The 14927-nt window shown below is 42.1% G+C and overlaps 1 protein-coding gene across 10 annotated transcripts in view; it reads right to left on the bottom strand.

The window, feature by feature from the left end:
- LOC105478860 (protein tyrosine phosphatase receptor type M) overlaps nt 1–14927 on the bottom strand; it is an 826332-nt gene that overhangs the window by 87484 nt on the left and 723921 nt on the right. For all 10 annotated transcript variants that reach the window (XM_011736570.3, XM_071085869.1, XM_011736565.3 and 7 more), the window contains 2 exons: nt 5877–5953; nt 1512–1548 (listed from right to left, as the gene is read on the bottom strand). In XM_011736570.3, the coding sequence (XP_011734872.2) occupies nt 1512–1548; nt 5877–5953 (114 nt within the window). The remainder of the gene's footprint in view (nt 1–1511; nt 1549–5876; nt 5954–14927) is intronic.

The raw sequence follows: 14927 nt of genomic DNA, 5'->3' as shown, positions 1-14927 counted from the left end.
ACTGTGGACTCTGTGTGGTGTCACCCAGGTTCACGGGGCATGGGGCAGGATCAGCTTCCACCGTGGTTCCATTTCAGCTATAGCTGGAGCTTTTCCACCCCAAAGCCTTGCTGTCCAATGCTACCACAGGGAATAACCAAGTGTAGCTATTTCTATCAATATTAAAATTCAAAATGCAGTTCCTCATTTGTAGTAGCTGTATTTCAAGCATGCAGGAGCCACATGTGACTTGTAGCTGTGATATGGGACAGCACAGACAGAGAACATTCCCAGCACCGCAGAAAGTTCTACTGCACGGTGCAGATCCAAGTGTTGGAATTCTGCTCTCTGGCTACAACGGCTTCTTCTCCTAACCTATGACTCATCAATGGGACCTAGCCTCAATCTGTTACTTCCTTCCCTCTCATCATCGTCCAGTGGACACCTCTGATTGCCCTTCTTCCAAGCCTGGACTTTCCAACCCAATTACCTTGGCATCCTTGATTCCCTTGGTCATTGACTTTCTGTGTAGACCCCTCCCCCATGCATAACCTTTGGCAGGTCACATCCTTTTCACTTCCCTGCTACTGTTTCTGGGATGTAGTATTGCTGGAAACAATGATAAAATAATAAAATGGGGAGAACGTGTGCTGTTCAGCCTTAACTAGGTCTTCTCTGCTCCTACTCCTTCTTCAGTCCATCCCATATTGACTCACTGACTCATCCCTTAGGATGCCTCATTCTCTAAAACCTCAGCTCTCTCATGACACCCACCCTCTGCAGGTGACCCACTTCACAGGTTGGGAAAATCACTCAAAAACCATTGCCATTAGCTTCCTCAACATGTCTTCTAGCTTTCTTCTGTTTTCTTTAGCCAATGTGACCCACCAGCTGCTTTCCACCTGGGAGAACTAAACTCCTGCTCCCAGATCTTTGCTCATGATGTTTCTCCATTCAGAAGGCCTGTTCCCAATCTCACCTCTGCCACAAAATGGTTTTTGAGTCATCCCACCTGAAAGCAACCCCTTCCTGCTCCAAATGTCCCTAATGTTTTATCTGTATCTGTTCCTCTCACAGACGTCACCTGGCACTGTACCTACTAAAGTACATACAGGTGACTGCACACCTTCCCCACTAAACAAAACCACTGTGAGAAGGGGGTGCTTGCTGGGTTCAGCCTGGCTCCCCAGCAGCAACCAGCACAGTTCCCTGTGTAGAGAGCAGCTGGTGTATATTGATGGAATGGCTATCTATATATCTACTTTTGCAAATGTCCGACTTACTCCTAAGGTGGACAGATTGAATTCAATAAAGAATTGATGGACACATTTCTCCTGATGATCTCAACATGAAGTTCTAACTAAACGATTTACATGACCAGGATGTCTGATGGGAAGACAAGAGAGTACCTGTTGATGGCTAGAACCGTAATAAATGTGCAATATCTTCCTGAAGGAGGGTGAAGTGGGTACAAAATGATAGGAGGCAGGCAAAAGAAACAAAGAAAGATAAGAAAGTAGAAATAAACTTACCTTGGGTAGCAATGTAATGATTGGGTCGATGATAACCCTAAAAATAAATAAAAGAGAATATTTGATAAACATAAAATCGATAAATAGCAGAGAAGTCACATGCTAACTTTGCTGAAATGAATGTGCACACAAATGCCAATAGCTGCATCACCTGAAAGTTAAACGGCCAACCCAGCACCTTTGAGTTTCTCTTAATTAGTGGAGGTGCATCAAATACAACAGTTCTGATGCTTGCACCAAAGGTGTGGGTAACTTAGTCATAACTAGTTATGAGATGATGGATGAGCAAGAAACACTAACAACTTATGGATTCTCTGAAATACCATGACCATTACTCTTACAAAGTGCAAACAGGCTGAGAATTTGCAACAGAATTTCATTTGTGTTTGGGATGTTAGTGGCAATATGCCAGGGGTTTAACGCATATTCTGTTGTATTGGTATAGACGGTTATATCAATAGTGATCTTCAAAACCATTCTTAAACACTGATAATACCATGACATGCTACTATAGCAAGGGCCAGGAATTTAAAGAGGCAGAAATTCTGAAAGATTCCTTCCTTTTATCATGACCCTGCAAGAAACAAGACAGATAAAAATTGAGGCCAAAGAAAAAGGGCTGGGTGTGGTGGTTCATGCCTGTAATCCCAGCACTTTGGGGAGGCTGAGGCAGGCAGACTGCTTGAGCTTAGGAGTTTGAGACCCGCCTGCACAACATGGCCAAAAACCATCTCTACAAAACATACAAAAATTAGCCAGGTGTGGTGGCATGCACCTGTAGTCCCACCTACTTGGGGGACTGAGGCAGGAGGATTTGCATGAGCTCAGGGGTTCGAGGCTGCAGTGAGCCAAGATTGCACCACTGTATATGTCAGCCTGGGTGGCAAAGTGAGACCCTGTCTGGAAAAAAAAAAAAAAAAAAAAAAGGAAACAAAAAATTGTAAGATAAATATCTGGGAAAGAAAAAATCAACTCTGAAAATTACACCCAGGTAACATATCACCATGGATCTTAATACTTTCTACTTCTGTCCCCCAAGATTGTCCAAAATACTGTGCCCAAAGCTGGCTGGAAAACAGACAAAAGAAACTTGAAGAGAAAACTCAGATTTCTCAGATAACTTAAATGCATAAGTTAGATTATTTTGCCCATAATAACAAGTGGAAAACAATGAACAACAAAAGCAAACACATTCTTTTATACAATTGACTTGCTGTAGGTCTCAAATTACAGAACCATGACCAATATTAAATAGAACTCTTTAGAACATCACTCATTTCTCATCGGCTGGTAAGTCCCACGAGGGCAAGAACTTTGCCTGACTTATCTATACTATATGTCTGAGGGCCTAGCAAGGTGCCCAGTAGACAGGAGGAACTCATCTGATGGTGAAGTCGTCCAAAGAGTCCACAGGGCCTGTATTGCTGAACATCACCGACATTTCTCAGTCCTCATCTACTTGACCATCGGCAGCATCAGTATGATCAATCCCCTTGAAATACTTTCTTCCCTGGTTCCAGGATATGACTCTCCTGGTTTTCTTCCTACCTACCTCCCTGGCCACTTGTTCTCAATTTCATTGGCTGGTTCTTCCTTTTCAACTTGATGTGGGAGGCCTGGTTCTTGGACATTTTCCTCCATCTGCTCTCACTCTCTGGGTGAGCTCCTCCAGTCCCATGGCCTTCAAGCTCATCTGTACACTGATGAATCCTATATTCTTGTTTCCAGCCCAGACCTTTTCCTGGAAATCTTGATGCATATCCACTGCCTGTTCAGCACCTCCACTGGGAGGTCTAATATATATTTAAAGCTTCACACACCTAAGACTGAACTCCTCATTTCCCCCCAACCGCTACCTGAATCTGTTCTACCCACCGTCTTCTCCTCAGCATCCTTGACCCCTCTCTCCCTCCTGCACCCCGTACCCAATCTGCCAGCAGATCCTACTGGCTCTACCTTCAATGTAGCTCAAGGGTCTCGCCATTTCTCCCCTCCACTGCCACCTCTCTGCTCATTCCCACAGCCACACAGCAGGCTTCTCTGCTTCCTCTCCAGGCCACGTGCAGTTCACTCCCCTCCCAGCAGCCAGATCACGTCACGCCTTTGCTCAGATCCCTCTAACAACTGCCCATCTCACTCACAGTAAAAGCCAAAGTCCTTACAACTTTGTACGTGACCTGGCCCATGAAGTCTCCCCCATATCATGGAACTCCCCAGGCCCCTATATGCCATGCCAATGATTGCCTGCTTGCTTTTCTTCAAATTTGCCAGGCACAAGTTCCACAACAAGACCTTTGCTTGGGCCGTTTCTCGGCCCAGAATGCTCTTCTTCCAGGTATCTATGTAGCTCAGCCCCTTGTCTTCCTTGCTCACTTGCTACCTTCTCAGTGGGACTGACTACAGCCACTCGATTCAAAATTGCCATCAGGACCTTCAGGTCTGGCACTCCGAGCACCCCTTTACAGCTTTAGTTTTCTCTGCAGTACATACAACTTTCTAATTGACCATATAGAATTAAATTTTCAATTTATTGCCCATTTCTCCTAATTAGAACAGCAGCTCCATTGGGTCAAAGGATTTTTGGTTTTGGTTTGAACTGTTCACAGTTTTCCTGCTAGCACCTAGAAAGGTAAATAATGCATAAGTACTCAATAAGATCTATTGACTAAGAGAATAAAGGGGCCTTCAGTATTGGCTCTTCTCTCTTAAAATAAAATTCAAACTCATTAATCCAGTCTTTTCATTACTTTATAGCCTTGTTCATGTATGTGACTTCCTTGAGCTGCAATGTCTTCTCTCCTGCATTTCCACTTACTCAATTTAAAAAGCTTTACATTCAAACTACATCCTCTATGATGCCTAATCTGATCACAATGACTCCTTCAGTTGGTATTTCATGAAACACTTACTACGGGTTCTCTCCATATTCAGGCATGTGCCGGGTGCAGGGGATGTAAGATGCCTAGGACACTGTCCCTGTACTCAAGCACCCATTAGGGACTGCAGGAGCTGGGACTGGAGTGTGAGCGGTGTCCCCTGGTGCCTCTCAAGGGAAGACGTGCCACAGTTGGCCTGGAGGTAAGTGGACTGGATAAGACACTCATATTTCAGCTTCTTAGCTTCTGAGTTGGGAGACTGTGAGGAGGAGATAACTCATCTGGGACATCTGAGGACTCCCATGAGGTACTCACTAAACATCTGCTGAATAAAGGAGTAAGTACAATGCACCTTATCAAGAAAAACTTGTTTTAATAAAAAATAAGTGGAACCTGGAGTGGGTATGGTTTTGGTTGTTATCAAAATAGTGCAGGGGTCTTCATTTGATGAATGAGATATGAACTATTCTTGAAATAATCATACCCCAGTCCCCACCCACAAATCCGTAACTGAAAATGTCAAATTTGTCTAATTAGCACTAAACATAACATTCTCATAGTTATTTTTAGATAACTTTCTTAGAGATTGTGACGCCATTTACTTTTAGCAGCATCTCAGTAATATTCAATCAAGAAAGCAAAACAATCCACATATATGGATCAATCCTGTCTACGGAAGTACTGATAGACTAAGCAATAGCGTGATGGCCAAGCACAGAGTATGCCTTCGGAACCACAAGGGAGCAGAAATGTGTTTAATGTAAACTTGGGCCTTGGAGGTAACAGCACCTTTCCCTTGATTTTTCAGTCTACTTTTGATTTCATTCATTCTTTCAACCGAGAACATGCTGTCTCCTAAAGAATTTATTCTAATGTAAAACATTAAGTTAACATGATGCAGAATGAACAAAGAGGCAGTCTTCAATAATGAAGCAGCCTACATATTTAATGACATGTCTTGCTTGCATTAAAAGTCCTGGTGAACAGCTGCAGACTACTTTGAAGACAACTTAGAAGTGCAGTGATGACAAGGGATTGCAAATCACTGTATTAGGAATTAGAGAGTTTTGTCCCATTAATATGCAAACAGATTTTTTTAAGTGTCGAATAATACAAATTGTTGACGAAAAAATGGAAGGAATATTTTCTTAGTCCACATTAGCACGAGATGGCAAAGAAGGCATAGAATGTTACAGAGAAATTCACCAACAAATGGGCTGCCTTGAGAAAAGGAGTGACCGTATCTTCACTGTAAAGTTCTGTGGTGTGTAGGGTAATATTCATGTGTATGCTTTTAGATTGAGCCCAATGTATGTCCAACAATTGTACAGCAGACACACAATCTGGTACATGTCAGAATGGTTGGGTTTACTGAGTTTTATACTCTGATTTAATCATTATGCATTGTATACACGTATCAAAATATCATACATAGCCCCCAAATATGTACAACTATTACATATCAAATAAAAAATAATAAAATACATACATCGATATAATTGCCATTGATATAGTCTGAGTTTGTGTCTCCTTCTATTGTCTGCAGCCTCACTCGGGAATGATCGTCTGCAAAGGAAAAGGGACAGAAAATAACAATTAACAAAAGCAATCTGGTAGGTGGCTCTGAGCCCCAGAATGTAAGCATATTACATAGAGATCACCCACATACATTCTGCTTTAAAGATAAAGAATTACATACTATACACCTTCTACTTCCTGTTTTGCTATTAAAATTGGGAAGGATTTATAATTTTTTACATTTTACAGTAAATCTCATTAACTTATGCTTTGATCATTGATGGGCCTAAAGCATTGACAAAGGTTTGACACTTTTACAAACAATCCTGTGAACCACAAACATAAGTAGTTCTTGGATTGGAGGTTTGAACGACTTCACTAAATCACATACAAACCCTGAGATGTTGAAGGTTGTGACACCCAGCTTGACAAATGATGATTACAAACTCACAGCCCAGGCTTCTGGGATGTGTAGATGTGATCCTAGCCTTAGTCACTGGTGAATTCCCTAAGTACTATCTCTGTATCTGCAGGCATCAGCCAGCAAGAGCAAAGCTGTCACCATCCATCATGCGACCACAGGCCAGGCAATAAGGGCACCAAGCCTCAGCCTCCTCATCTGGAGAAGGGGATGACACTATCTGCCTCAAAGTGGGCTGTGTCCAGGATTCAATGAAAATACAAATTGAGATATAAGTACTATAAAGGGTTCATATTTATGGTATTAATTAGCTATATTTAAATATTTCCTGAGTAAAAAAATTTATCTGCAAGTACTATTGATGTATCTCAATCATTTCCTTGAAAATGTATATTGTATTTTATTTGTTACCTTAATTTTTTTGCACAAATGGGGTCTAGCTATGTTGCCCAGGCTGGTTTCAAACTCCTGGCTTCAAGCAGTTCTCCTGCCTCAACCTCCCAAATGCTAGGATTATAGGTGTCAGCCATAGCACCTGGCCCCAAATCCATATTTTAAAAAGGGATGTGCTTCCTATGTTGTCTCTCATAAATGGGAGCTAAGCTAAGAGGGCACAAAGGCATAAGAATGATACAATGGACTTTGGGGACTCAGGGGAAAGGGTGAGAAGGGGTTAGGGATGAAAGACTACACACTGGGTATGGTGTACACTGCTTGGGTGATGGGTGCATCAAAATCTCAGAAATCACCACTAAAGAACTCATTCATGTAGCCAAACACCACCACCTGTTCCCCCAAAACCTATTGAAAGAAAAAGTTAAAAATTAAAAAAAAAGAAAGGATGTGCTAATAGCACCCTAAGGGCAGAATTTTCCTGCACTGATCACTGCTCTGTCCCTGGCCCTTAGATTAGAGCCTGGAACGTACCAGGTTTATCCCCAAAATAACTTTGAAGAAATAAAAGGTGCATTGTTGTTTTTTGAAAATATACATCCTTTAAAAAGTATTTACTACTGTTCCTTTTAGCAGAGGGACCCTTCCTTCCAATTAAAGTGTATGCTAAAACTCAGTATTCAGAACAGATAAAAGCCAGCTGCCCTGAAAGGAAAGCACAGGGCGGCCTGATAAGAACATTCCGGAAAACTTCACTTCCAGTGTTGCTGGAGCAGTGGGAAACCCTGCTTCTAAACCGCGACCGCCTTTTTCTAATGCTAACTTTACTCAACATTTCATTTGGGTTAGTGGGTGAGAAATGAAGCCCACAGCTTTTGAGATAAAAGCCACGAGAGCTGCAGATGACGGACGCTGTTACCCCCGGTCACTGGAGCAAGTATTAACCTGGACCCATTCCTTGAAATGCTAATGGGTGAGAGTCAAAATTTCATATTGGTTTTTGGAGTTTAACCTCCTGTTGAGTAAATGTTTTGTTTGCTGTCAATAGCACAGGCAGAAGGAAATCGGTGTCAATTTTCTTTTTTTTTTTTTTTTTTTAAATTTATTTATTATTATTATACTTTAAGTTGTAGGGTACATGTGCATAACGTGCAGGTTTGTTACATATGTATACTTGTGCCATGTTGGTGTGCTGCACCCATCAACTCGTCATTTACATCAGGTATAACTCCCAATGCAATCCCTCCCCCCTCCCCCCTCCCCATGATAGGCCCCTGTGTGTGATGTTCCCCTTCCTGAGTCCAAGTGATCTCATTGTTCAGTTCCCACCTATGAGTGAGAACATGCGGTGTTTGGTTTTCTGTTCTAACCTTCCTTCCTTGACGGGGCTTTCCACTTCATGACAGGTAGTCACGTATTTCATGTCAGTGCCTCAACATTAGTTGGGGTACAATAAGTTTATCTGGAAACTTAGTGGTGACAAGTTGGGCCAGAGAAGGAGAAAAGCTGAGAGGAGGTCGTGTCTTCCTGCTCTGCTCAAAGGAGACTATGTGATGAGCAAGTTCTGGGGTCGAGTGTGCGGGTGAGAATTGCTGCTGGTGGGTTAGAATCCTTCATGTGTGGTTTTGGGCCAGTTACTTAATCTTTCTGTGCTTCCTTCACTGTAAAATGGAGATGAAGAGTGCCTACCTTGTGGGATTACTGTGAGCATCAAAATAATACACATAAAGAGATCAGAAAAAAAGCTACACGAAGGGATGGATAGATGTCAGTTATTATCATCATGTGCTATATAATTGACACCAACATTTTTCTTCTTGCTGTTTTTATAGATGATGTCCAAGCAGACAACAGCAACCCCAGGAACAGACTCACTGGCAATCAGAATGTTTCCTCATGGCAATCTGCTTTAAGAACCAATTTCCTAGGACACATTTTGCTGCTTAAAACCAGTGGCTCCCTATATATGTTTTGCCACTATTGGGGGCTGGGGGGAGGTGAGCAGGTGCACTAGGCACGTGTAGGTTGTTATGGCTTTTGTGTATCTTAGGAGAGCCAGTGCCTACATGCAACTACTGCACGGAAGGGTGCCACAAGCACTAGCAATGCCATTTGAGCTTCAAGAATGAAAGAGGCACTCTAGAACTGAATCACGGCTACTCCACACACACCGGGCTTTCGTCAGCTCCTCTGAAGGGAGGTCAGGTTCACCTTCCTGGATACTCGGAGTTTCCCTGCGCAGGTTTTCAAAAGGCAGGCAACTGACCGCATTAGAATTGTGCAATCTAAGCAGGCCTGTCTCGAAGATCTGTTGTACCCCTTCGTCAGAATCCCCTCTATTTTGTGCTTTATTTCTCTGAGTGCCTCAGGATGGGTGCTGCTCATTCCCTGTGATTTACCACCTGTGGGCTGCTCAGACTATTCTGGAAGGTTCTCTTTAGGGATGCCAGTCTCCACCAAGACTGAATTCCTATTTCCTATCAACAGAGCCTTTGAGGTAGAGTTTTACCATCATCTCCTACAGTTCCATCAGTTTACCCATATCCCAAAATTTAACTTGGCTGCTACTTCAACTGCCCTTACTCCCTTCAGGATGCAGAAACCTGTAAGACACAGTATAGCTGACTTCCTAACAGAATGAGATGGTTTTTGCCTTTATATACATGGTAGTATCTTTTTTTCTTTTATTGATTCTATTAGATTATAATGTCTTGTGGTCAAAGATAGTGTCACGTACAATCTGAATATCCCTAAGAGTACCTTTCCCCAAGGCCACATACCCAGCTCCAAGAGACTCCATTCACAGCACAGAGGCACAGGCTGCAGTCCCACGTGCGGGGCCCTTCCTAATACACAGCAAGTGAGCAACAAGGATTGAACTCTTCCCCATGCTAATGAATGGGTGGTGGTCCAGGATCATCCAAGATACCCTGAATGGGTCCACAGTGCCTTTTCACATTTCAGTTTTATTTATTTTTTATATTTAATTAAAAAATTTTTTTTTGAGACGGAGTTTTGTTCTTTTTGCTCAGGCTAAAGTGCAACGGCGCAATCTCGGCTCACTGCAACCTCTGCCTCCCGGGTTCAAGTGATTCTCCTGCCTCAGCTTCCTGGGTAGCTGGGATTACAGGCACATACCTCCACACCTGGCTAATTTTTATATTTTAAGTAGAGATGGGGTTTCACCATGTTGACCAGGCTGGTCTTGAACCACTGACCTCAAGTGGTCCACCCGCTTCAGCTTCCCAAAGTGCTGGGATTACAGGTGTGAGCCACCGTGCCCAGCCTAAATTTCAGTTTTAATACAGGCTTGTCTAATATTGTCAGAATACTGAGCGGCTTCATCTTCTAGAGATCTCTTACCTAATCATTCCTATTCATCTCTAACTGTCCAAATTCTGCCAATTTTTCAGTATTTAACTCACATGTCTCAGTAAGCTCATTTATTCAGTGATTTTTTGAGTATCTGCTATACGCCAAACACCATGCTAAGTGTTGGGGATATGTAGTGGTAAACAAGTTAGATTCATGGTCCTTGAGTTCATAGGACTTAAGGCAATGGAAAACACATTAAACAGTCACTGTTTAAATAATGACTTAAATACAATTTTGATAAGTGCTAAGTTGGAAAGGACAGAGAGCTATGAGAGTGAATGGCATGGGTCCTGACCTACTCTGAAGAGCTAGCAAACAATTCCCTAATAAAAGGACATTGAAGCTGAAACCATGAAGATAGAAAGTGGACAGGGCAGAGCTCCTAAATTCCAAGTCCAGGAGATAGTGTGTGTTCAGGCCAGGAGGTAGGAAGGATTTAGTATGTTCAGGAAACCAAACAAGGCTGGTGTGAGGAATGTGCTGTCAGAAGCCAGGGAGGAGAGTGGTGGGAAATGAGAACAGAGAGGAGGGAAGGCCAGGTCATTAGGACCTTCATTCTGAGCACCACGGAAGCCACAGGGAGGGGCATGCCTCGTTTCCTCAGATGCCTGCTATTGTTGAGGACGAACTGGAAGGGCTCCAGTTGGGTCGGTGGGTGTGGGGAGACAATAGGAAGGCTATTGCAACAGTCCTGGGAAATTAATGGCAGCTTAGCATACAGAGGGCTAGTGGACAGGGCCGAATCTGAGGGGTATTGAGCGGGTAGGACTGACCATAATGATGTGGATGAGAAGAGGTATCATGCTGACTTCTAGGATCCTGACCTGAGAAACAGGGCAGAAGATGGTGCCATTGACTAAGATGTGAACCATGGAGAAAAGCCAGCTTGGGGTGGGTGATGGAAATGAGGAGCACAGTGTTGGATATATTTAATTTGAGGTGTTTACCATCTGAATAGAGATACAGAGTAGGTGGTTGGGTATAAATTCTCCTTCCTTAAATGTCAATAGTCCTTTGATTTCCCTTTTTGGTGCTCTTATATATGGTTATCTATAGACATGACTTATTTCTCCTGCACATCAAAAATACTTTAGCTGGATGTGATGGCATATGCCTGTAGACCAAGCTACTTGGGAGGCCAAGGCAGGAGGATAGCTTGAGCTCAGGAGTTCAAGACCAGCCTGGGCAACACGGCATTTTTATTGTTATTTTTAGAGACCTTGTCTCTATAAAAAATAAAAATTAAAAAAAGAATTAGCCTAGCATGGTGGTGCACACCTGTAGTCCTAGGGAGGCTGAGGCAGGAGTATCCTTTGAGCATAGTGGTTTGGGGTTGCAGTGAACTATGATTACGCCACTGCACTCGCCTGGGTAACAGAGCAAGACCCTGTCTATAAAAACAAAAACTATTTAAGAGGAGCTGTGTCTTATATTCATCTTCACCTTCTGTGTGCATGCTTCTATGAACATAACAGTATAAATAAATATATATTGATAAATATATAATTAATAAACATTTATTTTTATAAGTAAGTGAAAAAAAGCCCAGCTTACAATTAGATACCATCACATACCCACTAGAAAGGCAAAACATTTAAGTCTGAACACCAAGTTCAGGTGAGGACATGGAATAATATAAACTCACAGATGCTGCTGGTGGAAATGAAATTAGTACAATCACTTTGGGAAACAATTTGCTATTTAGTAAAACTGAAGACATCCACACCCTATGACCCAGCCATGAGGAAATGGATGCTGTGTGCATCTTGAAACATACTGAAGCAATATTATTTACAACTGACAAACAATCCAGATGTCCATCCACAGAAGGGAGACATAAATTGTATTATATTAATAAAGTGGAATGCTATTTAGTAGTGAAAATGAACAAGCTACAGTTACATACAACTTGAACAAATCATACAAACATAGTTGAACAAAAAAAAAAGCAATACACAGAAGAGTATATACCAATGTCGTCCAGTAGAACTTCCTGCACTGATGGAAACATTCTATATTTGTGCTCACAAGTACAAAGGCCACACTAGTTACTGAGCACAGGAAATGTGGCTGGAGTAACAAAGGAACTGAAATTTTATTTTAATTTTAATGAATTTAAACAATTACATGTAGTTAGTAGCTACAATACTGGATAACACAGATATATGTTACATACTTTCACTTATGTAAAGTTAAAAACTAGGCAAAACATTATTATATTGTCTAGATCTGTACTATCTAATAGGGTATCTGTTAGCCACATGAGGCTAATCCTAACTGTGCTGCAACTGTAAAATACATATCAAATTTGGAAGACTTAGTATGATAAAAAGAATGTAAAATATCTCCTTTATATGTTTTATACTGACTGCAGGTTGAAAAGTTGACATTTAGGACATATTAGATTTAATAAAATATATTACTAAACTTAAGTAATTTATTTCTTTTCTGTTACTTAGTGTGGCTATTAGATTTAAGGACAATTTAATGTTATACATGTGGCTTACATTTATATTTCATAGTTTATTTCTATTGGACCATATGCTCGGGGATATATAAAACAGGAAGGGTTTCAACCAATCAGGCAGCCAACTCCCAACTCATCGCACCATGCTCAAATAAGCAGATGCCTAGCTGCAGCCAATTGGGTGATTTCTCTACTTTGCTTCTCTGTCTGGCCTATAAAAGCCTGCCACTCACACTTCTAGGTGTAGCTCTCTGAACCTCTTCTGTTTCTGAGGGCTGCCCGATTCATGAATTGGTCTTTGCTCAAATAAGCCTGGCTAAATTTAATTTCTCTAAAGTTTGTCTTTTAATAGTACTTAATGGCACTGAACTTAAAAATGGTTAAGATGGTAAATTTTATGCTATGTGTATTTTTCCAAAAATAAAAAAGTACATTTTTTCCGTCCCTCCCTTGTATAACAGCTCCTCATGTTCCACTCTAGTCCCTGATATCCTGGGAAAGGGCATTCATGGGCTTGCAGCCTAGAGTCCTGTGAATTCTTTTGCTAGGCAGATTTTCCTGAGATGGCGAGTTCCCTTTCCCTGATGAAATCAATGCAGCGGTGACAGTAACTCTATAGCTTTATTTCTTTTCTTTTTTTTTTTTTTGAGACGGAGTTTCACTCTTGTTGCCCAGACTGGAATGCAATGATGCGATCTTGGCTCCCTGAAAGCTCCGCCTCCTGGGTTCAAGCAATTCTCCTATCTCAGCCTTTCAAGTAGCTGCAATTATAGGCACCTGCCACCATGCCCGGCTAATTTTTTGTATTTTTAGTAGAGATGGGGTTTCACCATGTTGGCTAGGATGGTCTCAAACTCCTTTCCTCAGATGATCTGCCTGCCATGGCCTCCCAAAGTACTGGGATTACAGGTGTGAGCCACCACGCCTGGCCTCTATAGCTTTCTAATAGAGGATAACAGTCATACATCATGTAGTTTATGAAGAATTTTTGTTTCAGTGATAAAATAAGGTGAACACTGACAAGTGAATCCACCTCCAGCCCAGGAGATCCCTGTGTTAGCAGTGAGAGTGGGGTAAGTCTCTAGAAGGGGTTCGGTTGGGGTGGAGAATGCAGGACATGTGTTCTGCCATGGAGAGCAACAGGCTGGTCATCACAGGACTGTCTAGATCTGTACTATCTAATAGGGTATCTGTTAGCCACATGAGGCTGAATTTCCTGGTTGAAACAGGTCAGCACTTCTCAAGTTAATCCCTCTGTCTTCCAGAATGCAAGAAATAGGAAAGTATCACCATCACTCACATTATGTCAGTGAATGTAAAAGCTAACAAAGTGAAATGATTGGGTCTTACAGCCACAGAACCCCCGCTATACTCTGCTGCTTGGATGTCTAAGAATTCTTGACTTGGCACAGAAACTGCAGATTCTTACATGTCCTCTTTCAAACAAAGTTCTTAGATGACTATGAAAACAACAGACATAGACTGTCAGGGCAAATAAATCAGTATATGGATGCCCCTCACCATATGTTCTTGAAATATCATTCACCTTGAATCAGATGCCAATTACAAAGACAAATACGTATCAACCATTCTTTTAGGAAAACTCAGTTATTCCTTGGGGTACTCTTGAAGCTAAATCATATCAAATTTTTATGAGGAAATGCCTCACAGACATTTCTGCCATCTGGCAAATGTGGGAGTCACTCAGACAAAGAATCCAAAAGAAATGCCAATTGTCCACTGATGAGCCCTGCTCCGCAGGTTTGCTTTGAAGGCTTACCAGCTGGGAGGGGCCCTCTCTCCGGGCCAGGGTCTAGCCATTAGGGTTGAAGGGAGGAAAAAGTTTGGAAAACTCAACTGCCTAGGCATAAGATTTGTAAAATTCAATCCGTTTTGTGGTTAACAACAGGTCAATTACTAACCATGAAAGCCACAGGGTCAAGACTATGAGAACTTGGTATTTCTGGGGGACACAGTCTGGTAAGTTTGAGAAGACCTGAGCTGTAGTTTTTAATTACCGTCTGTATTTCTCTGCCAGCATCAAAGCCATTTTACAGGAAACGAAACTAACAGGGGCTTTGGTGTCCGAGACCATGATTTGATGCTGGCTCTACAGCTCACCTGCATCTGCACAAATCTGTAGGCCTGCTGAGCTTCATCTGTAAAAAGCGGTGACGAGGGGCTACTTTCCTAGGAGTTTTGGGAAGACCAAGTAAGATAATGCATAGTATTATCAGGTGCCTGGAACACAGTACAGTTAGTTCCCCTTAAAAAAATTAACCCTGCCGGGCGCAGTGGCTCTTGCCTGTAATCCCAGCACTTTGGGAGGCTGAGGCGGGTGGATCACCTCAGGTTGGGAGTTCGAG

This window comes from Macaca nemestrina, chromosome 19 (genome assembly GCF_043159975.1).
Source record: "Macaca nemestrina isolate mMacNem1 chromosome 19, mMacNem.hap1, whole genome shotgun sequence".
In the NCBI taxonomy this organism is placed as follows: Eukaryota; Metazoa; Chordata; class Mammalia; order Primates; family Cercopithecidae; genus Macaca; species Macaca nemestrina.
This window is presented reverse-complemented; position numbering and strand designations above follow the sequence as displayed.